At 39.0% G+C, this 27,802-nt stretch overlaps 2 protein-coding genes across 5 annotated transcripts; both read left to right on the forward strand.

The window, feature by feature from the left end:
• The first annotated feature begins 377 nt into the window (after positions 1 to 377).
• LOC121696007 (sodium channel subunit beta-1-like) lies at positions 378 to 14,003 on the forward strand. 4 transcript variants are annotated; one of them, XM_042077286.1, is made up of 8 exons: positions 378 to 898; positions 1,411 to 1,459; positions 1,683 to 1,998; positions 10,243 to 10,409; positions 10,961 to 11,198; positions 11,978 to 12,119; positions 12,568 to 12,639; positions 12,886 to 14,003. In XM_042077286.1, exons 3-7 carry the CDS (start codon positions 1,923 to 1,925, stop codon positions 12,632 to 12,634), a joined length of 690 nt encoding a protein of 229 aa, XP_041933220.1. In that variant the 5' UTR covers positions 378 to 898; positions 1,411 to 1,459; positions 1,683 to 1,922; the 3' UTR covers positions 12,635 to 12,639; positions 12,886 to 14,003. The 4 variants fall into 4 exon arrangements, with proteins under 4 accessions (XP_041933220.1, XP_041933219.1, XP_041933218.1 ...); XM_042077285.1 differs by having other exon boundaries at positions 378 to 1,459; XM_042077284.1 differs by having other exon boundaries at positions 378 to 1,998.
• Positions 14,004 to 19,678: 5,675 nt separating this feature from the next.
• On the forward strand, positions 19,679 to 27,240 carry LOC121695209 (ras-related protein Rab-25-like). Its single transcript, XM_042075825.1, has 6 exons — positions 19,679 to 19,696; positions 20,773 to 20,986; positions 22,113 to 22,308; positions 25,313 to 25,506; positions 26,641 to 26,721; positions 27,037 to 27,240. The coding sequence occupies exons 2-6, from the start codon at positions 20,794 to 20,796 to the stop codon at positions 27,162 to 27,164; spliced, it is 792 nt and encodes a 263-aa protein (XP_041931759.1). The 5' UTR covers positions 19,679 to 19,696; positions 20,773 to 20,793; the 3' UTR covers positions 27,165 to 27,240.
• The last annotated feature ends 562 nt before the right edge of the window (positions 27,241 to 27,802 follow it).

The following is a 27,802-nucleotide window of genomic DNA, read 5'->3' on the forward strand; positions in this document are numbered from 1 at the left end:
TTCATAACTTGTAGAAAGTCTTCAGATTCAGGTAAAGTCACCTCAAGTTGCTGCAGCTTGTTGGGACCAGTGATTTCACTGAATTTTTAACAAATCAAAAAATTATTTATTGTGTTTTGCCTTACCTTCAAATATGCTATACATATATATATATATATATATATATATATATATATATATATATATATATGTTGTGTCTTTTGTGTTCTAGATTACTACAAGAAAGGGTACACCTACCTTCATTAATTTAATTTATATGATGACTATATAAAATGCATGAGGAGATGATGATTGGGGGGGGGGGGGGTAGTCGAACACTGTATGACTGTTGGATACAGTGACATCCTCGCCATTTCGATGCATGGACTGTATTTCCGTAGAACCATTGGCATCTTCTCGAATCGTCGCCCATGCTTCATTCCTCCTGCTCACTCTCCTCCTCCACCTTTTACCGCAATGCATCAGACGTAGCCTCACTCTGAGTCTAGCCAAACGCCATCGGAGCGTCAGGCGCGACGTTCGTCTCAGCTACTGGGAAACAGAAGTGCGCATTTACGGAGGCGTTTTACATTTGGTTTTGTATTTCTGTCTGTAGGGTCAGTGCATGATGACAGTCTTCGCATCAGGCTATTTCAGGTTAGAGACGTAGATTAGCCTAAATATTTGGCCATGTTTTTTTTTTTTTTTTTGCTTAGCTACTTTGGATAGCTGTGATGTCAGATTAATAAAAGCTGAGTAGGTTAACCATTCAAAAGAGGATTTTTTTACCAGAAACGAGGTGAAGAATTTGGGAAGAGAGAAGACTGAAGAAAACAAGAGGAAGACATTTGTGAAGGGCAGCGAAAGGACAGTCATGTGAGCCTCTGAATTGCTGATGGACCACATCCGAAATAGCCAAGTATACATGGCCGTCTCTATGTCCTCGCACGCAGATTGTTAAATGAATTTAAACTGACTACATAGGCTACGCTGGATGGGCTACAATTTATAAGTCATCTGGTGACACAGATGTAGTTTTCCTGTGTTCAGTGATGAAAATGCTGGCACCAGATTATGAACTAATTGCATTATATTTAGCTGAAGGAAAATTTGCATATCCGATGTATTCATGTGAGCCACCCATATATTTCTGCCGTGGGAGTTGGCCTAGTCCATTACTCAAGTAAAGAGAAATTGAATGTAATAAGGCCTGGATAAAGTAAACTCAGGAAATTAGATTATTCTCAGGGTAGCCTACACGTTCGAAAATATTTGCACACATGTCGGTATTAGCGAATGTGGGAATGATGTTGAAATGATTGAGCAGTTTCTTATTTGACATAACCTCATGAAATGAATATTTGCAACAACAAAAAAAGCAACATAAGCAATATAGCGACGTTGATTTAATCATTGAATCTATTGTTTTAGCAGTTGAATCAAATGAGCCAAATATAAGAAGCACTTTTACCTTTGTGAGGTAGGCCTTCATTTCATTTTGCACTTTTAAATTGTAAGCTAGTCTTGTTTCCTGTCCAATGCTATTAATAGCTTGGCATTATCTAAGATTTTAAAAGAAGATTATTTTATTTTTCTCAATTTCACAGTCAGAAAGTCTTCCTGAAGTGAGCTACGTGTTAATTGTGCTAGGATTGTTATTGTTTATGGCCTTGTCCAAAGCAGTTGTTTGTTGAATCCAACAGCAAGAAGATTCAATCTTGTGAGGAACATCATTGCTATCTTTCTTTTTTGATTTTTGAAAAGACTACAAATCTAATGCACATCTTTGAGAAGTGTTTCACACATCACTGTGCTACCGAAGTGGCCTCCTAGTATGTAGGGGGCAGGTATTTACATGAACTGAAAGGTTTCAGATTTACAAAAGAAGAGACATAAGCAAGAGGCCATCCTTGCACAGAAGAATTTGTCACATGTGAAGTGAAATGGACTTGTACCAAGTGAAAATGACTCCAGTACGCCTACGTGTTTTCCTCTTTGCCTTGTTTTGTGCGATGTATGGTGAGTAGACAATTTATTTGACCAGTCTAATCCTTGAGATTTGACTCCTGTTTTTCAGCAATCATTATTTTTTCAACTATATCTTCATAGCTTGTTTTCATATGACGCAAGTCAAAAGGAGCTTTTAGATAGATCCCCTATGTCTGCCTCTGTCTGCCCTTGTTGTGATTTGCTCTGTCATGATAAATCAAGCTTGAATTGCTGAAGCTTAATATTGAATATTATTATAATAAATGTGCAGTAAGTATAATTTAAAATTGTACAGATCAAAATGACATATGCCTAGTAGCAGGCCTTTTTGTGTTTATGTTTAGCATATTCCCTTTCAAATATACACTGGAAAGAGGTTAAATTCCTTGTCAGAGTTCAAATTCCACTACGACAATTGGAGGGGCTGACTGTCTGTATTAAAAGGACGTTTTTTTCTTTTCAACTCAAATGTCAATAGTGTATTAAATGTAGTTAACACCACAAGTCTAGTAAGGTTGCATCAACAATGTTGAATTGTTAAAATTTCTGGCTGCTAAACACACCATTTTGACACAGTTTGGGAGGGACAGAGATTAAATTTACATTACAATTACATTACAATTTACATTACATAAGAATTGTGCAATCTTCCCCAGACTGTTGTTTTTTTTTGTGGGGGGGGGGGTCCAGATCCTAATCAGGGGGATCAGACCCCCCCAACCCCCCCATAATTCAAACTGTTCCTTGTGCTATAGGTAGGGGATTTCACACAGTGGTCAATCAACAACCAAGCCTTTTTACTGTGAACAAAATTATTTCACCCCAGCATTTCACTGGGGTTATCAAGCAGGCTAGCCTAGAAATCTAGACGCACCCTAGCGGCGGCAAATTAATTTGCTCAGTCTGTACGTCTAGTATCAAACCATAGGGATTTCTATTGGCTGACGCCGTGGACCTCATCCAATCACAGCGCTCTATTTTGTTAGAGAGTCTTAAGGCGGGCTTAACAGGATAACGACAGTCCTGCGACGGTGAAGAACAAGGAAGGTGGCTATGGCGAACGAAGAGCGGTTGTTTGAATCGGCGTTGGCGTCAACTTTGGAGAAGTTGGACTTGTGCTTTTCTTTGAAAGTTGAGCAACACAATGCACTTAAGTCATTCCTTTCGAAGAAGGATGTATTTGCCGTTTTGCCGACCGGATACGGATATGGTCGTAGCGCTGGCCTATTGCATGCCTAGGCAGTTTGAAAGACAATTCTCTGCCCGCCCCTTGGATTAAGCGAGGTGAATGGTTCGATGCCAGACTATACATTTCAATGATATAGGATGGCCCGCCAGGCTACAAGCAGGCATCTTCCTTCATGGGTATTTCTTTGAATTAGGCCCACAACATCTCCAGAAGGTTAAACCAGAGACGGTTGATAAAGCGAGACGATTCATAAGAGGGTAAATTCTGGCACGTTGTGACGTGGGGTTCGAAGCTGTCACGCCCATTTAGGAGTCTAGCGGGAGGTCCAGTGTCTATGTATTCCTATGGGAGAAATGACAATTTTCACGGAATATGACCAATGCCTTAGCCCTACATTCAGTGATGTAAGTTTTGAACCCATTTTCTAGAAGCCACATGTCTCCCTAACATTCAGACATTGAAATTGTATTTTCCAACGAAACAAATAAAGACAAAAATAGCTTTGTTCGTGATCTGTCACTGTCTCCTCAAAGTTCTGGTGCACAGCCACCTGTTCTCAGATGCTCTAAACTCAGAGATGGTTGATAAACTAACCTAACATATTTTTTGCTAGAACTAGTAGACTACCACAAAGTTGCTGAACATATGTTACTTCAGGTTTGTTTGCAACAATATATAAGTTTAACCAAAGTTCTTAGCTGCTAGCTAGCTAGCGAACATTCCCATTCACTTTCCGTTTACTGTGCTAACGTTAGCTAGCTCGATTAACGGGGCAAAATGAAATTATTAATTCCGTGTCCGAAAGAGTGTTTCATTGGCATCACACACAAACAATGACTGTAAAATAGTATACAAAATGATATGTATATGTTATTATTGCTTATTCAGAGAAAAGTTTATGTTTTGACACGCCTATTTAGGAGTCTAGAACTAGTAGCCATTTCGTTCAATTGGTGAATCGTCTTATGATTCATCTTAGTTAACAATAGAATCTTTGGTTCAACAGTGGTATCTGGCATCCTAGACCCACCCCCTCCACACCCATGATGCAGTGTTTCCCATACATTGACTTATTTGTGGCGGCCCACCACAATATCAACATTGACCACCACATAATGATTTTCCCGGTTGTACTAAATTGTGCTTAAATCTGGTTAGCATCATAACCACACTGTGCTAATTGTTAAAAACTGTTGTATTCAAGTTAATTCTGCAAACCAACCACCACAAATGGAATTCAATTCTGTGGGAAACACTGTGATGAGTTCTCTGCCAACAAACTGCATGCCCTTGATGGGGCACCGACAAATATCAACAAACTCTTCAGTCAATCCTCTTAGTTGCTATGGCCATTTATGATCCAATCAGCAATCTACAAACAAGACGCAAACCCTTGATGAGGGCACCAACAAGTACCAGAAAATTATTTTGTCATTCCTCTTTGTTATTGTGGCCGTTTATGATCCGATCAGTAACATAGCCAGACAAACCGCAAGCCCTTGATAGGGGCACTCACAAATACCAACAAATACCTACACATTCTTCAGTCATTCCTCTTCATTGCTGTGACTGTTTATGATCCGATCACCAACATACCAAGCAATATAAAAAAGTCTTCAGTTATTCCTTTTTAGGGGGTAGTCGTGGCTTACTGGTTAGGGCTTCGGGGCTTGGAATTGAAAGGTTGCCAGTTCAATCCCTGACCAGTGGGAACAGCTGAAGTGCCCTTGAGCAAGGCACCTAACCCCTCACTGCTCCCTGAGTGCCACTGTAGCCAGGCAGCTCACTGCTCTGGATTAGTGTGTGCTTCACCTCACTGTCTGTTCACTGTGTGCTCTGTGTGTTTCACTAATTCACAGATGGGATAAATGCAGAGACCAAATTCCTTGTATACGCAATTATACTTGGCCTAGAAACCTGGGGCCGTATTCACAAAGCCTTTTATCTTACCACTAGGAGTACTCCTAAATCGCACTAAAAGATTTTAGCTAGGAGTTTTCTCTTAAAAGTTATTCACAAAGCCTTTCAGACCTACTCTTAGTAAGGAAAAATGACAACTCCTAAACTAAGAGTGAGTCTTCGTTGCTATGGATGACGTCATTACTCATGCACGAGCTTGACTGAAGTGACCACCTTGATTGGCTGATGATTGTAACGCGGGAATGATTCCAAACACCTCCCATACGATGATGAGTGACAGGTGACAGGTCTGAGAATGCGTGCTCTACACAAGTAGCTCGAAGGACGGAAGATGACGAATAACTGAATAAAAAGGCCTAGCCTAAATGAATAAAGAGTAAAGCAAAACAAATAGCCTACAGTAGTAGCCTAATGAAACATAGGTCTACGGACTGATGCAGTATCTTTGCAACATTATTGAATTAATCTGTCACATATGCCTAGATTGCCTACGTTTGCAAAGAAGAGACCATATTTGATTCACAATGAAACGTTACATTTAATTTACATGTTAACAATGAGTAGTTTTGGTTGTTATTGGTGGCGTTATTGCATCCCTTTTATGAATGCAAAATTGTTCCCTCGCGATTGGAAGCTCCTGTTGCCGCATAGGCGACGCATTTCAGAACATCGCAACGTGAAATGCCACAAAAAGCTGTTTGTGAATAGGTCTTAGTGAGTTAGGAGTCCTCTCGACTCCTAACTTCTTTTAAGCTGTCCCAGACTTAGGTGCTACTTTTAGGTCTAAAATGCTTCGTGAATTACTTTTAGGGAAAAAAATTAGGAGTCCTAAAGTTAGGAGTGACACGCCCATTATTTTTAGGAGTTGCTTCTAAATTCGCCACTTAGGAGCTACTTTTAGCCTTAAAATTCTTTGTAAATACGGCCCCTGATTTACATTTACATTATTGCTGTGGCCATTTATGATCTGGTCAGCAACATATCTAACCGATATGCAAGCCCTTGATAGGGGAACCAACAAATACCAACAGATATTTACAAATTGTTTAGTCATTCCTCTTCTTTGCTCTGGCCTTTTATGATCCGATCAGTAACACTCAACAATCAACATACCAAGTAATATCATAAATTCTTCAGTCATTCCTCTTTGTTGCTGTTGCTGTTTATGATCCGATCAGCCACATACCAACATACCAAGCAATGTCACAAATTCTTCAGTCATTCCTCTTTGTTGCTGTGGCCGTTTATGATCTGATCAGAAAGCAAGCCCTTAATAGGGTCACCAACAACTACCACTCTAGAAACACAGCGCCTAGATTTCAGATGTCTCAGAGTCAGTTCAGGTTACAACATGGCCTGATCATCTTTTGGGCCCCCACTGTCGACTTCAAGGCAGCGCTGTCGCAGTTGTCTTCAAAGGACCTAATCCTAACCCTAACCTTACCCTAACCCTAAACTTGTAGTTGCCTTCCAACATCCACCAGGAGTTTCTAATCCTTGTTCCTTCTTGTTTTGCTTGTATTTGCCCGATGTAAACCTTTTCTTTCTCTCATACACAAACGAAATCCTACAGTCCCCGTCATTTGCCGGCAAAGAATTCATCTGAACTCTCTTGTTCTCAAGCAAACCTGCCAGTCATTTTAAAACCTGACTATGGTCAGGCTAGTTTTGCTAATTGAATAACTTGATGATGGAGACACATGTTGTGGAATGATGCATGGTCATGACATTTAAATTGTGGACTTTCATGTCCAGCAATTATTTAGATGATTTTGGGAATTTGTAGTTTTTGTCACTTGAAAGCTGCATATCCTTCTTTCACAGGTGCCTCATGCCAAACTTTTGAGTAAATACAGTCTTTTATTTGTGTGTATGTTTTCATTTTTGTTGTGTTGTTCATGTTTTTCCCACATTTCAACTGCAAAGCACATGAACACTCGCAGCTGGAAGAATGATGTAATCACTGGAAAGTTCCCATTATTCCCAAATCCACCATGAATACTCCCCATGAATGCACCCTTTGTCTGTAGTTTCTTTTCCTGTGTGGCATTCTGAAACGTCCTTAAATTCGGGAACTAGCAGTTGGAATTGTCGCTTGTTTTGATTCAGGACTGCGGTCAGAATTGCCGTTTGTTTATTGAACTGCGGACTTGTCACGCAAAAATGACTCCAGGACGTGTTTTCCTCTTGGCTTTGTTTTGTGTAATGTATGGTGAGTGGACAATTTATTTATTGTCTAATCCTTGCCTTCCAACTCCTGTTTGTCAGCAAAGTGCTGTCATCATTATGAAATAATTATTTTCTTCAACTGCATCTTCATAGCTTGTTTTCATATAATGTAAGAAGCTAGATGGTTCTGTACAATTCTGGAATTGTCGCTTGTTTCGATTCTGGACCTTGCAGTCGAAATTGTCGTTGTTTATTGAAATTCCAAAGTCGGTCCAAAGTAGGCTATTTGAAGTGTCTTACATTGATGTGTTTTACGTCGTTTGACTAGCACTCCATACCTGTGTGGGTTGGCATGTTGTTGCAAAATTGTTGAGGTCTGACATGATTAACCTGTTCTACATTAAATTCCTGCAATAATTTTGCGTTCCCATGCAATAACTTTTGCGTCCCTTCACAATGCTTTTGTGTTCCCTCGCAATACCTTTTTGCTTTGCCTCGCAATAAAGTTTGTGTTCCCTCACAATACAGCCAATTTCATTAACAAGCACATGGAGTTGGCTAGCCTACTATATGGAAAACACATTGAAGTTCCTTTTGAGTTGGATCTGCTCCAAAAATTAATTGGTTTTCCTTTGCTAACCTTTCCACCAAGTTTTGCCAAAATTGTACCCGTCATTTTAGCAATGTTGACATACCACATGATACCGCAGTAGCCTATGGTGCAGTAAATCTCTTAAATCTCAAATAAAGTGCAGTAAATCTCGTAAATCTCAAAAAAGCTCTTGATAGCACATATGCCACTAACACATGGCCGCTGTCACCAGTATTGCCACCACAATACTACATTTCTTTGTAGTATTGCCTGGCAATACTAGTTGTCAAATTTGTACAAATACAAATTTGAATTTGAACACGACATTACCTAAGATTAGCCTACACTCAGTAAACATCACAAACCTCTGCTGCGACACGCCATGCTTATCATCATGACTTGGTGAACAGTGTTCCCAATGCATTCTACTGTCAGTGACTGACTCGAGAGAAGTCAGAGGTTATTAGAGCCCGTCCAGTTTCACTCCACATATTGTGTTGATGTAGCCTAGTTTATTGCAAAAACATTAACTTTCTTCCGCAGTTTTTCCTCTTCATTTTGTAGTGGTGGCCACTGCTTCAGAATTAGGACAGGCGCACATAATTGTCCGGGTGCATCAGGCTGTACATGTCCTCTGCTGGCTGGTGCACACATCATCGCAGCTTAACAGTAAATAACAATACCAATCAGCCGTACCTGTCTAGTTTTATTCCGTACATTTTTTTTTATGTTAACATTTTTATTTTTTATTTTATAGACTTTAGTGGCATGCGCTATCAAGACCTTCCATTTATTGCACCATAGGCTACTGTATCGCAAAACAATATCGCAAAAAATACGGGTGCAAAATTTTCGGGTGCAAAATTTTCGAAAGGTGTTGGTGGAAAGGTGTAGCACAGGAAAGGAAAACCCATTCATTTTTTGGAGCAGATCCAACTCAAAGGGAACTTCAAAATATTTTCCATATACTAGGCTAGCCAACTCTATGTGCTTGTAGGTTAATGAAATGGGCTCTGTGCACTAGCTTACTTGAAGTCAGCAAACCAGTTTCCTGTTCAAGGAGGCATATGTCACAGAGGTCGATTCGTTTGCCGCTCTAGGGCCTCGAACCCGCCACCTCAACACACACCGGCATGGGAGTCGAACGCTCTAACCACTGAGCTAAAAGCCCAAGCTTCCAACTCAGCGTTGTAACTCCGCTACACATACTCAACGTGCGCCTTTTCAAGGACACCACATCATCGAACTCTGCCGAGCACTGTTCCAATGTCAACAACACTCCAGAATTCGCACCCTTCCTTCTGAGAATGTTCAAGGATGCGTCTGTGGATCCTCAGGTGAACAAAAATACCCATAATCCTCAGCGTTGACATGCATCGGCGCAGCGCCCCTATTGAAACAGAAGCGTGTAGTTAAAAGTGGGAGCGCTCAGGTGGAACCGCAGTGACGTGCATCTCCACACTACAGTAGCTAGTCTGTTCCAAAGCCTGAGTCCAAGAACGCTAGGGAGGCCTCTAGCCTCATCTTCGTAGAACCCAACATGAAGCATTCTATCAAGGAAGCATGCTCGACTTTGGGAAACAGCCAACAAGCACCTGAAAACGTGTGCTCACCAAAAATCGTTCCCTCCTTATTTTGTGCTGCACGTAGGCTGGCGTTTTTAGGAAAAAGATGGAAGCTAAAATCGCTTTTATAACGACTTGAAGCTGAGAGGAGTGGCACGCAGCAGTGCTCCTTAGAGCCAACCATTGACATTAAGACTTGCGTACATTGTATTTCTTATGCTTTGGTACAACTAAAGCACTCATCTTCAGGTGCTTGTTGACAGCCATGTCAACAAACTGGAAACTGATTTGCCGACTTCAAGTAAACTAGTGCACAGAGCCCATAGGCTGTATTGTGAGGGAACATTAATTTTATTGCAAGGGAGTGCAAAAAGTTTTTGTGAGGGAACGCAAAAGCATTGCGAGGGAATGCAAACGTATTACGAGGAAACGCAAAAACATTGCGAGTGTCTGAGAGGGGGAGGGCTTCAGCGGGCACTAGAGGCAAAAGGCAATGTGTGCTTTTTTTAACAATATTTAATATCTTCCATATTTTTTATCCAAACAGTGCCAAGCTTGGCTCTGCAGTGCCCCTAGCAAAACACCTTGTTTGAAATCAGTTGGACGAACGGCTCGAGAGATATGTGAATTATAGACAAACACAAACGCACACACACACACACACACACACTAAAACACAGACAGATGTTCCTGTCATTAATAGATAGATGTGGGAGAGATTAAAGGATTGTGTGCACCGTGTTCATGATAGATCTCTTTCTAAGGTGGTAACCATATCCATTTTCTCCTGTGTGTGTGTGAATGCGTGATGGTGTGTGCGTGTGTTTGTGTGTGTGTAGTTTCCTTGGTCAATGGAGCCTGTGCTGAAGTGGACTCTGATACTGAGGCGGTGGCCGGCCAGGGCTTCAAGCTGGGATGCATCTCGTGCAAGTTGAGGGGCGAGGTGGTGGCCACTGCCACCGTGGACTGGTTCTTCATGTCCAAAGGAGAACAAATGTTTATTCCTGTTAGTAATGGTTTCTTTTATATTTGTATATAAAGTAGGCTCCTATGTGTAGGACGCTTGATGGCCATCATATGTTTTCCTACTCATAAGGGTGTGGGAGAGGTATTCAAGGGCAACATCACTGCTAGATGACACTGATGCCTTATTGACATGATGGACTAAGTGAAAATGGAGCTTCAAATAGATTGAGCTTCAAAGTCTTCGAATTTCATGGTTATACTGATATGGTTATACATGGTTATAAGCGCAACAAACCTCTTTAAATATCATGTCCAAAAATGCATACAACTACAAGAAACACCTCACCTCACCTTCTTAAGTTGTCACAGAATAAGAATATATAATTGAGTCAATAACTCAATTTTGACAGAATTTCAGATGGATCCTTAATTCTTCTAAGGGGACTTATGTATCCTTTTTTCTAACTCTATAGGGTGGAAGGCACATATTAATGTCCTAAAACGTTGGCCACACACTCATGTTCAGGGGTGTTACAACTCAAGGTCATGGCGATTTCAGTCATTCAGGCTGCATGTTCTTACCGCCCTCAGATCTACAGTTATGATGGCCAGAGCTCTATGATTAAAGATGACCGATTTGAAGATCGCCTAGAGTGGGTTGGAAGCAGATACACTCTAGATCTGCAGGATGCGTCCATCTACATCACCAACGTCACCTTCAATGACACCGGAGTCTTCCGCTGTTTGTTCAACCGAATCCTGAGTTATGAACATTATGAGTATGCAACTGAAGCCACCAAGGATGTGAAGCTTTCTGTGGTGGCCAAAGGTTTGATACTGTCAACTTCAGTTGATTAAAATACACTGACATACACTCTACACTATTTTGTGTGAAAATCAGTCTTTTGAGTGGAATCATAGGTTACTCAGTGCCACAAACAAGTGTACAATTCATGAATTAATGATTTACTGACAGAAGATTCATTTCCAGGGAGAGGAAGGAAGCATAGACCCCAATGGGTTTGACACTCTGCATTTTTGATTCATTTGATAGGCTTGCCATACCCTTTCATGCCCAGAGTGCTTTAAAGGAATTCACTGAGGAGACAGACATGTCTGTGCTTTCATATTTCATAGTGTGAAGTAAACGGACCATCTTGTGTCATTCTCTGTGCTACATTTGTTTGTTTATTTCATTTATGTCATTATATAAATGTTAAAATGATTATAAATAATTACGCAAAAGTAGATTACGCTTTACTTGACAGTACCGACATAAGAGTGACATGATACTGTCATGAACGTGTCATAAAGAAGTCATAAATGTTTATGACATAACGCTTCTGTTATTGACATTCGGTATTTGTCATAACAAGTTAGGATTAGAGTTAGGGTTAGGATTAGGGTTCATGTGTCATGACAGTGTCGTGTTCAGGACAGTGTCATGTCACTCTTATGTCGATACCTTCATAGCATTATCTTAATGTCCCAGTCCACACATAAACACAACATTTAGTGAGTGCAGAATTGACGCGACACAATAAACATCAGCCACTGCCTTGTTTACATTCTCACCACCACCCCCTTATTTGCCCTCTGTGTCCATAGCAACCCGTAGCACAGCCTCCATCGTGTCAGAGGTCATGATGTACGTGTCCATCATCGGGCTACAGCTTTGGCTGCTGGTTGAGATGATATATTGCTACAGGAAGATCATGGCAGCTGGAGAGGAGGCATTGAGGGCAAGCGCGTAAGTACTTAAGAGTGTCCACTGACCGTGTTCAGATATCCTTTTTACGTTTTTTTTTCTGAGAGCAAGCTTTAGATGATATATTTCAAGTACAACTCATAGGCTTATTGATCTGGATGACAAGGTTTGTTGTTATATTGATTGCAACCCTTGCAACCTCTTCTGAAAAAAAACAGTTGACAACTTTTGAAACATGAAAAACTAAAAATCCAATATCTTAAGTTTACAGTAGCTTATTAGTTTTCCCTTATTTATAATTGTCATACATATTCACTTAATCACACTTTTTGATTGTCCTTTGTGCTATCGAGAACCTGCCACTCACCAAACAGAAAATCAATACCATATCATAGTCTATTTGTAGTATCTACATTCTATTGCATTGAATATTTTTTGGCAGAAACCGCAGATGTTTATGATTTTTTTCTGTGACCCTCTTCTTTTACAGGGAAGAATATTTAGCAATAGCTTCAGAAAGCAAAGACAACTGTGCAGCAGTACAAGTAGCAGAATAACACAGGTATGTTGCCCAAAACCACATTAGCAAAGGTGTGGGGCTTTTGAACATTCTAACATAAGATTCCGTTCCGCAACAATTCAAGGTTCTAAAATTCTATGTTGAACTTTGTTGGAGTGTGATGAAAATAAAGTTTCTTTACTGGTGGTGCATGCAAAGGAGATGGTCATTCTTAGCTTGTTTATTGTGTATTGTTTACAATGTGTTATGTTTACAATGTATTACAATGTCTTATCCATTTTCTCTCAGATCCTATCATTGGATCATTCTGCTCACTTCCTCATCAACTGGATTTCTATCAACTTCTTACCTGTGCATGGAGACATTGTGGAGATGCATCCAATTTCTCAGATTTTTTAATGCTTTTGCCTTTTATGAGATACGCCACAGAAAGGAAGGAATTTGCATGATTGCAATTAACCATTAGCATGTCTAACATTATATATAGCCGATCAATCAATAGCCATACTTAACTGAAAACTAACTGTGAAAGGGGAATGTGCATCACAAACAATGTTGCTTTAAAACATTTTATCAAATTGCACTTTGTGCAGGATCTCACTTTGATAGCAAAGTAATACATTGTATTATCTCCATCCAAAGGGTGGGAGACAGTATAAGCAGCAGTTGCACCAAATTCCATATGTGAACGCTATAAGTGTCATAAATTATAGCAAATTAATTATAGCCTCTCTGAGCCTATCGAACTTGGACTAATGCAATGCCATTGTCAGCACATTATGAAAATTACGCACAGCATCACAGTGTTGTTTAAATACCCAATATGGTCACTTGAACTGAATTTTACTACAATGTCACACTTGTAAATTCAATCACTAGCCAGCCAGCAGTTCTGAACTAACAAAGTATACAGTTGTATAGAAATTGAATTGAAACAAAGTAATGTGAAATGAAATTAAAGGAAGAAAGGGGAAAACTGAATAGAGAATAATCTGTGTGTTCAGTATGAAATACATGTTAGGCCATGTTCTTTTGTAATGTGAACTGTAATTAGAATATGCATTCTATATTGCTGGATATCAATAAATACTTGTTGTTTATAGGCACTTTAGCACTGATATCCCAGCAATACTGTATATGCATGGCCCAAGGGCAATAATGGAAGTATACCACGCACACAAGGTCACAATGCACATTTTGTCCAAATACATGTAAAACAAAAGAAGAACCTATGCTTGCCAAATGTAGTAAACATGTAGTAAGTCAGGTTATATGAATTATAGTATAAGGTGAAGACATAAAGAATCAAGCAACATTTTACAGAGATGACATAATGAGATCTTAGCTGTCTGTCATATACGCAAATTAAAAGACACTGTTAAATGGCTAATATGTGTGTCTGTGCACTGTTGATTCTTATGCTGTGTTTATTTTGTGTGAATCAGAGGTGCCTTCAAATTCCTTGAACAGACGTGAACATATTTTCTCCATATAATGTTTTCTCTGAACCGTTTACTCAACAATTCTGATTAAAATTTCCGTTTGAATTGTAGCCCTTCGTCCAGCACACCTGTATGTTCATGGAGAACTACCTCCTCAAAGTGTTTGCAAACTGTTCACAAACATTTGTGAAGAACTCAAGGCAAGCAGAAAACTGTTTTCAAATGTTCACCCATGCTTGTGATTTTAACAAACCTCTGGATTTACTACAGTCATCTTCAACACATCAAAATCCTTTATTGAGTAAGATCCTAGATCTATAAGATCTAGTATGATCCTATTATCAGTCCTTAGGCGGGTCAATATATGGAAAAAAAAACACCTAACCTCAAAAAAATTGATACAAAAGGTTTTTCAACTGATTATGATACCTTTAGATGTACTTAATAACATATTAAAAATCTAGTAAAATCTGACCCCAGTAAAGGGGTCATTTTCAAGATGGCGTCCAAGATGGCCACCAGAAGCTAATTTTGGCTATATCTGACGCATTATTCAGCCTAGGAAAGTGTTTTTCGTGTTTAATCAGATTTAGAGGTCACTGATTCATATACGTCAGACTAAAGTATCAGTTCATCATTTTCAAAGACTTGTCATTTTCAAGATGGCCACCAGAAGCTAATTTTGGCTATGAAGCATTATTCAGCCTAGAAAAGTGTTTTTCATGTTTTATCAGATTAAGAGGTCACTGATGACTCTTCATCTCCACCTTTTTTAGTGTTCTTATAGTAGGACCTGAGGATGCATGATGTTTTCTCTCTCAGTGTCACCATGCCTTCAAAACCTTTCCCTTCTGTGAAATATATGTCATTCCAGTACCGCTCCCTCAGTTTAGCTTTCAGATACTGATTACCGAATGGAATGGAATCAAATACTCTTTCATGTTAGATCCAAGTACAGAGACAGTCAACTGTTCTTAATTGTGTGCATTTCTGCAAGACACTCCGCTGTTCGTTTAGAAGATATGGGTTACCTTGCACTGCTGCCTGTGGAACGTGTCAAAATTAACAATGTGACAATCCACACAAGTTCCTTTCAGAGGAGTCAGATGATGATGAATAATGATATAATAATTACAGTGCATGAAAATGCACTGTACTGTTCTTCCTAGGCAACAACTTCTTCTTATTATTATTCCGCTTACCACTTTTTCCGTACGCTATTTCTCTTGAACAGTTTAACTTAGAAACTTCATTCAAACTTTGTAACGTAGGTATTCAAACGGACGAAGCTGCTATGTCTTTTCAACTTCGAAACTTTTATACTTTTAAAACTATTAAAGAAAAACGTTTTAAAAATCCCCATAGACTTAACATTGCCGATTGTGACATCATAATACGGCCGTTAAGCAATTAGAATCCTATGGCAGGTGTTCAGGCCACCTGGATCAACTGCCAGTCTCAGGCTTTAAGCATACAAACTGGCCCTATTATGACTACACATCCTGTTCAACTGCTTCCTCTGCCAAAAACTGTTTCAAAATAAAAGTCCTCACTACAACATTTCACTGTTAAACAATTTAACCCTTTAAACTACTGAACTTTTGAACTGTTCAGCCATTGTAACTGTTACTTGTCATCAACTATGACTCCTACCCACTGTAGTTAGTTAGCATTGTTAGCATTGTTAATATTTTTAACAAAACTGCTAAAAATGATTAGCTAAGTTAGCTAAGTAACATGGTTAGCATTGTTAACATGCTAGTTAGCATAACTACTAAAATGATTAGCTAAGTTAACTAAGTAACATGGTTAGCATAGTTAGCATTGTTAACATGCTAGTTAGCATAGTTAGCATAACTACTAAAATGATTAGCTAGGTTAGCTAAGTCACATGGTTAATATAGTTAACATGTTAGCATGCTAGTTAGCATAACTACTAAAAATGATTAGCTAGGTTAGCTAAATCACATGGTTAGCATAGTTAGCATGTTAGCATGTTAATTAGCATAGTTAGCACAACTACTAAAATGATTAGCTAGGTTAGCTAAGTCACATGGTTAATATAGTTAGCATGTTAGTTAACATAGTTAGCATAACTACTAAAAATGATAAGCTAGGTTAGCTAAGTCACATGGTTAACATTGCTAACATAGTTAGCATGTTTAACAAAACTGCTAGAAAATGTTAGCTAAGTTAGCTAAGTAGCATGGTTAGCATAGTTAGCATTGTTAACACTGCTATAAAACATTAGCTAAGTAGCATGGTTAGCATAGTTAAAAATCTTAGCATAACTGCTAGCAAACATTAGAGCCATTCCAACTTTCAGTTATTGTCAAATATCTACTTATACACAGCCATTAAACTATTTGAATATCAACATTCATTAAACTGCTAGAAAACATTAGCTAAGTAGCATGGTTAGCATGTTAGCATTGCTAGCACTGCTATAAAACTTTAGCTAAGTAACATGGTTAGCATAGTTAAAAATCTTAGCATAACTGCTAGCAAACTATAGAGCCATTCCAACTTTCGTCAAATTATCGTCAAATATCTACCTATACACATTCATTAAACTTCCAGTCTGTCAACAACTTTTAAACTATTTACCTTCAACTTTTAAACTATCTATTAAACTAGCTGTCTATCTTGAATTTCCCCTGGGGATCAATAAAGTATCTATCTATCTATCTATCTATCTATCAACAACTTTTAAACTATCTACTGGCTATCAACAACTTTTAAACTATCTACATTCAGCTTTTAAACAGTCTACTAACTATCAACTTTTATTAAGCTATGCAGCCACCATGTCTATCCTAGCATCACCGTAGTAACCATTTCTGCATTATCTATTTTAACTATGATACATGATATTTTACATCACAACTTTAGCATTTTTATGCACTGGTAATTCCTTGGAATTGCATTTCTAGTTATTTCTGATCTGCTTATGCATATAGTTTAAGATTCAGTTTAATTAGCTCCCCCCTAATGATAGATGCCAACAATTATTGATCTACACAAATATACAATGAATGCCTATACAGTACATGGGTCATTAAAGTCATAAAACAGCCACTTACTTGCAAACTCTACTCTACATTTCTGAAAGCATATAATCTGTAGATAAGATATAGCACCATTTAAAACATGTCCCATCTTTCTCCATGCCATGAACAATGCATTGCCCTCTATTCTGTATAGGCAAATCTAGTGTAAAGGGGATACATTTTAGCCTATATTGTCCAGGCAAAACAGATTAAACACAGCCACACAACAAAACCATATATTTTCTAAAAGCATATAACCTCTAGATGAGATAACACCAGTTAAGACACGTCTTATTTTCCTCCATGCATGCACAATACAATGCCCTCTATAATGTATAGGCGAATCTAGTGTAAAGGGGATATATGTTGGCATGTTAAGTCCAGGGAAAACAAATTAAACACCCTAAAATATATATTTTCTGAAAGCATATAATCTGTAGATAAGATATAACTGTCAGACACCAAACAGGACGAGGACCACAAAAGAGTCACGTTCGAAAGTTTATTTAAGGGTTGGGGGTTTTGGGGGTTAAGGGGGTTTCGGGGGGGTACGGGAGTTCCAGGAGTTCCAAGAGTCTGCGTGTGTGTGTTCCCCCAGTAGCCGAACAGCGATGGCAGGAGCTGGATGATCCGGGAAGTCCTGGGGGAAACACACACACAACAGCAATTGAAACAAAGCAGCAGTACAGTCAAGGACTAGGCGGTATTCGTAGAAGAGAGACGGAAGGCAGGTCAAGATTACCGGGGCTGGAGAACACAGAAGTAGTCGAGCGGGTCCGGGATCACAAGCAAAGAGTCAGCGGCGTATCCCAAAACAGGCAGGTAACTGGTGCTGGTTGCAGTCAATCTGACAAGTGTGGACTGAAAAGCAAGGCTTTATATACAGGGCATGATGAGTGGTGAATGCAGTGCAGCTGGTAGGTTAACGAGGGTGAGGCAGAGCAGAGCAGGAACAGGTGGAGGTCATCAGACTTCAATCAGCGTGTGTTACCAGGCAGAGAGAGAGCTCATGACAATAACACCATTTAAAATATGTCCCATCTTCCTCCATGAATGCACAATACAATGCCCTCTATTCTGTATAGGCGAATCTAGTGTAAAGGGGATATATGTTGGCATGTACAGTCTAGGAAAAACAAATTAAACACTCTAAAATATATATTTTCTGAAAGCATATAATCTGTAGATAAAATATAGCACAATTTAAAACATGTCCCATCTTCCTCCATGAATGCACAATACATTGCCCTCTATTCTGTATAGGCGAATCTAGTGTAAAGGGGATATATGTTGGCATGTACAGTCCAGGAAAAACAAATTAAACACTCTAAAATATATATTTTCTGAAAGCATATAATCTGTAGAATAGTAATTGAGATATAGCCATTCTAACCTGTTGACAGCCATTTTGGCGGCCATTTTGAAAATGACCCCTTTCCCAAGGTCAAATTTTACTAGATTTTTAGTATGTTATTTAGCATGTCCAACAGTACCAGAATCCATAAAAAAAACCTTTTGTATCAATTTTTTTGACGTTGAACCCTATATTGACCAGCCTACCTGGCAAAACATGATTGATTGCAAATCAAAATGTGAATTGATAGCCTATGCACACTGAACAGCCAATCAAATAGTGTATTCATTCTGATACACGTTCTTCATTTCCCATTTTCAGAGCTAGGAATGTGGATGAACACCTGCATTTGTTTCAACACGCACACGCACACACACAAGTTAAAGTAAGAGGATCATGAGGAGAAATGTTTTGAATTTGCTTAGGGTTAGGGTTAAAAGCTAGCCTGACGTAGTCATACTCAATTCTAGTCAGAATATGAGTCTGATACTGCTCCATTGGGACATGATTATGGGGTGTGTTTCAACCGATACAGGGGGGAATGCCTCTGCACTCAATTGGATAGACCTAACCAATCAGAGCAACAAAATAGCTTACTGTGAGGACGAGACCGTGAGGGTTTAGGAAGAAAACACACAAACCATCCTTCTTCTCCTATATCCCTCCGTTTTTAAAAATAATTCTGTTGAACAGTGATATGCTACAAACATGTTAAACAGCTGGGAAAGGCTGTCGCAAATCCCTCGAACAGGTGGTCAATCAGAGATTTCAAACGAATGAGGGAACATGTCGCAATGCAACAGCGCTGTTTTCCCTTGATGAAAGTGAAACCACGAGTTTTCCCACATCTCAACTTCGGTCAGAGTTTTCAGAAATAATCGTTTTCAGTGATACAACCTCATTAAATAATATGAATTTTCCATATGGGGTCTTAAAAGCCATGTATCCTTCTAGCCACAGCGTTTTTGTTTCAAACATAAGCCTAATCAAAGCGTGCTCAGGTGACGTGATAGACCAGGCGCTGTTACTCACCTGTCTATCATCGTAAAGCCTGATTTGATTGGTCCGCCCGATGATTGTGGTTTATATATCACACGAACTTAGTCAGGGCCAATACACCATCAAATAGGACACTGTAAATGCTAGTTTAAACACATAACTTTTCAGGTAGCCGATAGGCTAATCAATAGCGTTTCAGACATTTAGAATGTCATTATAATGCTGCTAACATTAGCCTACATGCTGTAACACAGGTATGACATATATTATGTTTTAGTGACCTTGTTGTTTCTATGAACATGAATTGTTGTTTATAGGAAACAACAACTTAGCCGAGGCATAAAAAACCCTGTATATCCTCATTAAGTACTTAAACCTTTGAACTAGCTAGCTAGCTGATAGCACAAGCTGGATGCTACCACCGCTGCTGTACCTGCTAAAATGGTTAGCAAACCGTCCATGCCCCCGTGAATATTTCACTGTTTCAAGGACGAAATCAAAAGTGTCCAAAGGGGTGAAAACCACTTTAAATCGGGTCACATTATTGACTGCTGTGTGTCCGAGGGTCAGCTTGTGGGTTTTGTAAGGGCCAGCATGAGGAACAAGACCTACAAAGTTGTGTGGTGAGTTTTGCAGGGAGGTTGGTAATGCTAGATCTAGTTAACATTAGCTTAGTGATGCTTCGGGGGGCAGCTGTGGCCCACTGGTTAGCACTCTGGACTTGTAACCGGAGGGTTACCGGTTCGAGCCCCGACCAGTGGGCCGCGACTGAAGTGCCCTTGAGCAAGGCACCTAACCCCTCACTGCTCCCCGAGCGCCGCCATTGAAGCAGGCAGCTCACTGCGCCGGGATTAGTGTGTGCTTCACCTCACTGTGTGTTCACTGTGGCTGTTTGTGTTTCACTAATTCACCGATTGGGTTAAATGCAGAGACCAAATTTCCCTCACGGGATCAAAAAAGTATATATACTTATACTTATACTCTATGGAACAATGCCAGACCGAACTTCCCGACCTCAAATGTTGTGGGCGGGACTACGTTTGGAATGGCACCCAGGCTAGTTAAAAGCAGAGAACTGTCAGTCTTGACAGTTTAAAGCGGATACATGTTGGCCTCTTTTGTCCAGGGAAAACAGACTAAACATCCTAAACACCCCTGCTTTGCTATTGGCTAGCTACAGGCTCTACCTGAAGTACAGGAATTCAGGATAATATGGGCATGCCAAACAGATTCACCTCCCTAGAGAGAAAAGACATCTCATTGTCATTCTCTTTGAGGTTGTGTCTGTTGTCGTCACGTTAGCTCCACTTCCTGCTCCACCTGCTCCCAGGCCGCACCCCTCCCGGCCCCCATGGCTGTCACGGGCCGGCTAGTCTGCATATTTCCCTCTGAGGTGCAGCCTGTTCAGCAAGCTTGGGACCTTCACAGCAGATCACCTGCTCTCCTTACCTCCTCCCCTGGGAGACACTGTACATTATTCGGCCTCTGTTCACAGTCTGGGCACCGTATGGGGACTGATATGACGTACAACTTTGTCTTCAAGGGTGAGTTATTATGTTATGTTTGTTTTTATCATGACAGAATTGGAATGGCAGCTGCTCAGGTATCAGTTAGGAAAAACTGTTTTGGAGAGTATCATATGACCATTGCACTTCTTAAATAAACAAAAACTCCACTTCTCTGCTGCCTAGTATGCAATTGGCCAAGCAGCAGTTTGAGGCCAAGAAAGATTTTGTATCTGGCAGACATAGTTAAAAAAAAAAAAAATCAAAAACGTTTACTGCTGTGTGTGGATGAATGAATGAGGAACTACTGACAGACTAGATCAGTCGCCTCCACCATCACATGCCACTTAGATGTAAGATAAGCAAGACCACTGATGTTTGAGTAAATGCACAATTTGCATACAAACATGCTGTATACATGCATATGATGTCATAATAAGCGTACACACACTCACTACTTTTGTAGGTTTTAACAATCTATGCAATCATATGTAAATAGCTCAGTCAATAGTAATCAGTCATTCCCCAGAGTATGTCAGTGGTGAGAAGAACCATCCAAGAGTTGACCTCACCTGTTATGGGTGTGTTGTAATTTGACTGACGTGGCTTTTGCATTTCAAAAGACAAAAAGTACAATAGGAAGAAGTGGGAGAAAATATGTACAATCAACACCAAACCCTGTTAATCGCTCTGTTACCGCCCTGTCCACTATCATAGCAGTGCCCAGTTAGCCTATTCCAGCTTGTTCAAGGGGGTGTGATGTGTACAGTTTTTACTCTGTCTAAGGTAATGTTCTTAACATTTGCACGAGCAAAACATACATCCAGTTTGATGCATTGCATCATCTGTTTTCAAGAATTGTGATGTCATGGCATTGTTTTGGTCATCTGGAAAATGAAATGCTCAGCACCTTTTAGCATTTAGTACACAATGCCCCCTATACCTTGTGTGTTGTGTGGTGAGAACTCTCTGACGTTAGTTTCATTTTAACAATGTGGTGACAACAGTGAATGAATTAAAATGGTGCCAACTGGCAACATGTTTAAATTGGGCACTGAGACAATATCCACAGTTAGCCCTCTAAAGATAAACTATTGATTTGACTTGAGATTGAAACGTCAGCATGAGGCATGAAGCTGATTAAGGTTTTGATCTAATGCTACAGTGGTGCTCATCGGGGAGTCAGGAGTTGGGAAGAGCAACCTGCTGGCTCGCTTCACTAAAAACGAGTTCAACCATGACAGCCGCACCACCATCGGAGTGGAGTTCAGCACCAGGACCATTCAGGTGGAAACCGCCGTCATCAAAGCCCAGATCTGGGACACGGCTGGACTGGAGCGCTACAGAGCCATCACTTCAGCGTGAGTGAGCCTCCTGTTCATAAACATCTTACAGTCAGCAGTCTGTTGTCTACTATTGAAGAGTTTGGTTACAAAACGGTGTATACTCTATGAGGGGCGTAGCACAAGATCCTGGGCCCCTGCATACTGTAGGCAGTCCTGATGGGCCCCCATGTTCCTTAACCCAGGTAAAATAAAATATATTTCAGACTTTTCAAGGGCTCTCTCTCCCCTTGGGCCCCTATAATCAGTAGTGGGTTTAGTCCCAGTCCGACGCCCCTGTACTCTATTTTAAAACATTTTTATATCTTTTTTAGTCCCAGTCCGACGCCCCTGTACTCTATTTTAAAACTTTTTTATATCTTTTTTTTTTTCCAAGTGATATCAGTGGAACTGCAACAAAACAACTGCAATTTTATTGATAGTATCAGAAATGTACAATACAAACTTGATTTATGAATCTTCCTGAAAATGGAGATCGGCGGTTTTTGAACCATGCATGCTCCTCAAATCTTCATTGGATTTATAAAAATCTTCATTGGATTTATAAGGCACTTGCTGTGCTTTATGTAAAATGTCTTAAAGGAGTATCACTACATAATCTAAAAAATGTGAATGAAATATCTGAATCAATCTCTTTAAAATCTCCCTAAGAGGATATTCTTTTCATCAACAAAGAGCTTCATAGGCTGTATCTGCTAAAAGCATGGCAAGTTATATACAGTTATATAAGTTATACAGCCATTACACTTAGGCTTACTGAAAGTGCACTATGCACATGTATAATTTACATACATGTATCATTTAAACATCCTTTCTTGTTTGCATTAAGACATTAATTAAACAGTATTATGATTAATTGAAATCACATTCTTGTCCAATACCTAAAATCTACTGATCTTCAATCCTGTTATGAATATTTTATTCTAGAACAGCAGATAAATGTACTAAGTTTTCAAAATATGGATATTTTAAGAGAGTAAGTACTGTAAGTAAACGTTTATTTATATAGCACATTTTATAGCACAAAAGGCACACACAAAGCACTTTTCACAAAGAGTAGTAAACAAGTAAACAAAAACAACATGAACAATCAACAATTATCAGCAGCTTCTAACGGTGATGTTCCTTCAGGTCAGGAATAGGCAAAAGTACATCCAAATGTATTTTCAAATAAAATACATTTGGATACAATAGCCACACCGTGTATCTAAATAAAATACTGTATTTTTGTATTTTGAAAATACTAAAAAAGAAATACTCTTTAAAGGGAACATGAAATCGCTTTGTAAACCTTCCATATCTGTTTATTTACTCTTTCATCACTATACTGACTTTGTTGATTAAGTGGACAGTGTTTGAGCAACAGCTTTTCTCTGCCTACGAGAAATGTCATGAATCTGCAAACAGTCAACAGATCAACTATGCTGACCTGCCTGTAACTTCTCATAGCCTACTGTATCAGAGATGTACTCAGGCAACATGGAGGATGTTCTGATGAAGAATCTGTAGTCACCATTATTACCACAGCCAATTCAGCCAAGTTCAAATTGAACTATTGAAAAAATGAACTTCAAGATGGTCTATGGCATTATTGCATTTACAGAATCACTTCAAATGTGCTTAAAAGTAACGAGTACTTTATGCTCATATATTTCAAATGTAGTGGAGTCAAAAGTACAGTATTTGTCTTTCAAATGTATAGTGGAGTAAAAGTCACAAGTTTCCAAAAATAGTAATACTCAAATAAAGTACAGACTCAAAAATCATACTTAAGTGCAGTAATCAAGTAAATGTACTTAGTTACTGTCCATCCCTAGTACAGAGAATGAAGTCTCTGACATCAATGAAGTCTCAATGCCCAGAATGATACTGCACTGTGTAAAGCTATTGATCATGTAGAATCATGACCCTTTTAGTTGTTTTTTAACAAACTGGGTACTATGTAAATGCTAAATGGGGTTATATTGACGCCAATGTGGATATATGGATGATACATGAGGTAACTTTTTGAGCAATGTTCCTAGGAACCACATAACGGTTGCCATGTATTCTGCTGATACAAGAAATTGATGGTTAAAGTTCTCAAGAAACTGAAAAAAATCTGAAGAAGCTTGAGTTTGCCATGAAGAAGCCATTGTCTTTAACCCAATCAAATACAAATTACAAAATACTATTTTGTGTTTGAAATATGTATTTTGAATACATGTATCATAAATACTGCCCGTCCCTGCTTCAGGTACTATAGAAGAGTAATAGGCGCCTTTCTGGTGTACGGCTTGACCAAGCACCTGACTTATGAGTACCCTCTGTTACCGCCCTGTCCACTATCATAGCGTTCCCTGTTAGACCATTCCAGCATGTTCAAGGAGGTGTGGCAGGTAAAGTGATTTCCTTAACATTTGTACGAGCAAAATAAATGTCCGGTTCAATGCATTGCATGATCGAAATTCAAAAATGGCGATACTGAAATGGTGGGCAAAAAGGTAAAAATAATATCATTAAAGGGCAAATGTCAGGTTAACAATTGTTTTTATTATTAATGTTAGTTAATTTACAGCCAGCATTTTAAAACACAATTGAGCGATGGCATCATAAAAGGGAGTCGTGCCAAGAAAGTATTATGTAAATATCTACAAGATTCAAGAAGCTTTATTGCCATTCCTACAATTCAATGTAGAAGCAAAATTTAGTACTCAGGTCCCAGTTGATTAAACAAAGCAACCCCCCCATAAATATAAATAAAAATAGTAAACAATTAAAAATAGGTAAACAAATATAAGAAATTAACTGTAGAGAAAGAAATGTTTTCCTTAGTATTTTGTATTTTGTATTATTCTTAATTACAATTTAACCTGACAATTGGTCTTTTAAATGGCTGTAAATTTTGTCGTAGTGCATTTAGAGTAATAGTTTTAAAAATATGTATATCTTCACTGATTTAACTACACATTAACTAACATTAATTAAACATTTCGTTAACCTGACATTTGCCCTTTAACTGCTTACGGTGATCTTCCTTCAGGTACTACAGAGGAGCAGTAGGCGCCCTTCTGGTGTACGACTTGACCAAGCACCTGACCTATGAGTACGTGGAGCGTTGGCTGAAGGAGCTGTATGACCATGCTGACCCTCACATTGTCATCATGCTCGTGGGCAATAAGAATGACCTTGAGGGTCAACGGACGGTGCCAACAGAAGAGGCCAAGGACTTTGCAGGTGCTTTTATCTTAACACGGTCTCGGATTGTGTTTTGATCGCATTTGATCCCATCCAAAGAAGTGGAATGTTACTTTCAGTCAATGTTTTTGTTATGTGTTGCCCCTCTGGAGTCAAATAATTGTGCTGCTCTCTCATTATCAGAGGCGGACAGAGTACCCAGCTTCATTACTTGAGTAAAAGTACAGATACCCTTTCCTAAATTTTACTCAAGTACAAGTAAAAGTACAACAGTCAGATGTCTACTTAAGTAAAAGTACTGAAGCACTTGTTTTTAAAAGTACTTGAGTATCAAGAGTACAAGAGTACATTTTCTAAATATTGCATTACTACTGCTACAGTGCTTACATTTATGTACAGAAACGTCCTACATGGAGTTATGAAAAATGTTAATGTTAATACCTTGGAGAATGTAAAAGGAATTGAAAGTAAAATCGAGACATTTTCATCTTTTTACCATGTTGCCAGTGATGGGCAGTATTTCTAATACATGTATATAACATACGTATTTTAAATACAAAATACTATTTTGTAATTGAAACACTTGAAGCGAAAACTATCATTAACTTGTTCAGAAAATTGAAATAGTCTGGCGAGGTGGGGCCACGGGTTGGCACATTGGATGGACCTGCTGCGTCTTCATCCATTGTTTCGTCCATGGTTTCATCTCTTATCTAAATATGACCATGGAGTTGACTTTGGCGGAAAGCTGAAGGTGCTGATAGGCTGTCCCAATCAGTGGCGCCTGCATAATCCAATCACGTTTGAGAGGGAAACAACAAATTGAGGGTTTCCGAGATTTTTCTTTTTTCCTTTTTTTTTAGAATAAGTAACGGGTACTCACGGTTATGGATAGAAATGTAGTGGAGTAAAGAGTACAATATTTGCCTCTCAATTGTACTCAAGTACTGTACTCAAGTAAATGTACTCCGTTACTGTCCGGCTCTGCTCATTATATCAATATATAGCAAATACTGTATATATACTAATATATAACATAATATATAACAAATAACGAAATAACATTTTATCCAGGCTAAATTCAGAATATTTGATAGAATTTATTTTAAGATAGTAGGCTGTGCTAAGTGTAAACATATAAAACTGTTCTAATAGTGACTTGTGTCTTTACAGAGAGCAGAGGTTTGCTGTTTATGGAGACATCAGCTTTGGAGTCCGTAAATGTTGAAGCTGCCTTCCTCGAAGTCTTAACAGGTCTGTTATGTTCGACCATCATCTAAAGAGCGCATTAGCACAAAGTACTAACGCCTGTCTTTTAGCTTTATACAGGCCACATTTGGAAAGTGAAATAATTAAAAGCTGTGTAGTAGTTTAACTTTGCAATATGTAGGAGTCTAACATTGCTATAGGATAACATACTGTATGTACCTGCAACCCCCTAAATGTCCCTTTCTGAGATCTTAAAGTTGGCCTTAACCTTGACATTGACCTTGAGCTTACTACAGTTTACAGACCTTGACCTAGCCTATGCATGTGTCCTCTTAATGTTTTTTTTTTTCTTTTATCCAGAGATCCATAGGAAAGTGGCCAGCAGAGAGGTCACTCGAGGATCCATCAGTGCCGTGACCCTTTCTCCCTCTATCGGCCCAACAAGTGAAGCCCACACAGAAAGCAGATCTTGCTGTGGGAGATCCTGATTCCGTTCCCCATCCACACCCCATTTCTTTTTTTATCAGTGTATATAAAATAAAAAACACATTCATTCCATTGTGATCCTTTGAGACAGAGTATTTTACTGGATTAATTTCAAGACATCCTTAACATAGAGCAGTTGGAAAAGCTTTTCTGAAATGTGTTACCAGTGTAAATAAAAACCTCATTCTATGGTCATAATGTGAAACACAATATTTAATTGGATTCATTTCTGAAATAAAAAATACAACACAATTGGAAACACTCCTGAAATCCGTACAGCGTTTGCTCATGGAAGTTATTTTTACTCTCTCAGTCCTTTTGTAGTTAGTAATACATATTTTGCATCCTTCTGCGACAGGTTTTGTGTTCTGTCCCTGTAGATTTTGCATTGCATTCTTTGCATTGTGTGCAATAATCTAAAACTATACAAATGTAAATTACAGTGAGAACTCAAAAGTCTATGCAGCGCAAAAGAGGCCTTAATTAGTCTCCACTGTAGACTTTCAGGAACCAAAAGGTCTCTCTGTTCAGTGCTGATCAGTATTCAGTTTCAAGTTGACTTCCAAATGAGCTAGTTTAGGCCTATAGTATGTGATGAATGTGCCTGTAGATGGCAGCAAAGGCATTCAGCACACTAAGC

The sequence above is a fragment of the Alosa sapidissima genome, chromosome 21, assembly GCF_018492685.1.
Source record: "Alosa sapidissima isolate fAloSap1 chromosome 21, fAloSap1.pri, whole genome shotgun sequence".
Classification (NCBI taxonomy): domain Eukaryota; kingdom Metazoa; phylum Chordata; class Actinopteri; order Clupeiformes; family Clupeidae; genus Alosa; species Alosa sapidissima.

Bases quoted from the DNA above. Each gene is read 5' to 3' on its own strand.
- LOC121695209 (XM_042075825.1), top strand. From the start codon at position 20,794: ATGGCTGTCACGGGCCGGCTAGTCTGCATATTTCCCTCTGAGGTGCAG. The intron at 25,507-26,640 runs GTGCTTTTATCT...GTGTCTTTACAG, and splicing joins AGAGGCCAAGGACTTTGCAG to AGAGCAGAGGTTTGCTGTTT. The intron at 26,722-27,036 runs GTCTGTTATGTT...TCTTTTATCCAG, and splicing joins CTTCCTCGAAGTCTTAACAG to AGATCCATAGGAAAGTGGCC.
- LOC121696007 (XM_042077284.1), top strand. From the start codon at position 1,923: ATGGACTTGTACCAAGTGAAAATGACTCCAGTACGCCTACGTGTTTTC. The intron at 1,999-10,242 runs GTGAGTAGACAA...GTGTGTGTGTAG, and splicing joins CTTGTTTTGTGCGATGTATG to TTTCCTTGGTCAATGGAGCC. The intron at 11,199-11,977 runs GTTTGATACTGT...CTGTGTCCATAG, and splicing joins GCTTTCTGTGGTGGCCAAAG to CAACCCGTAGCACAGCCTCC.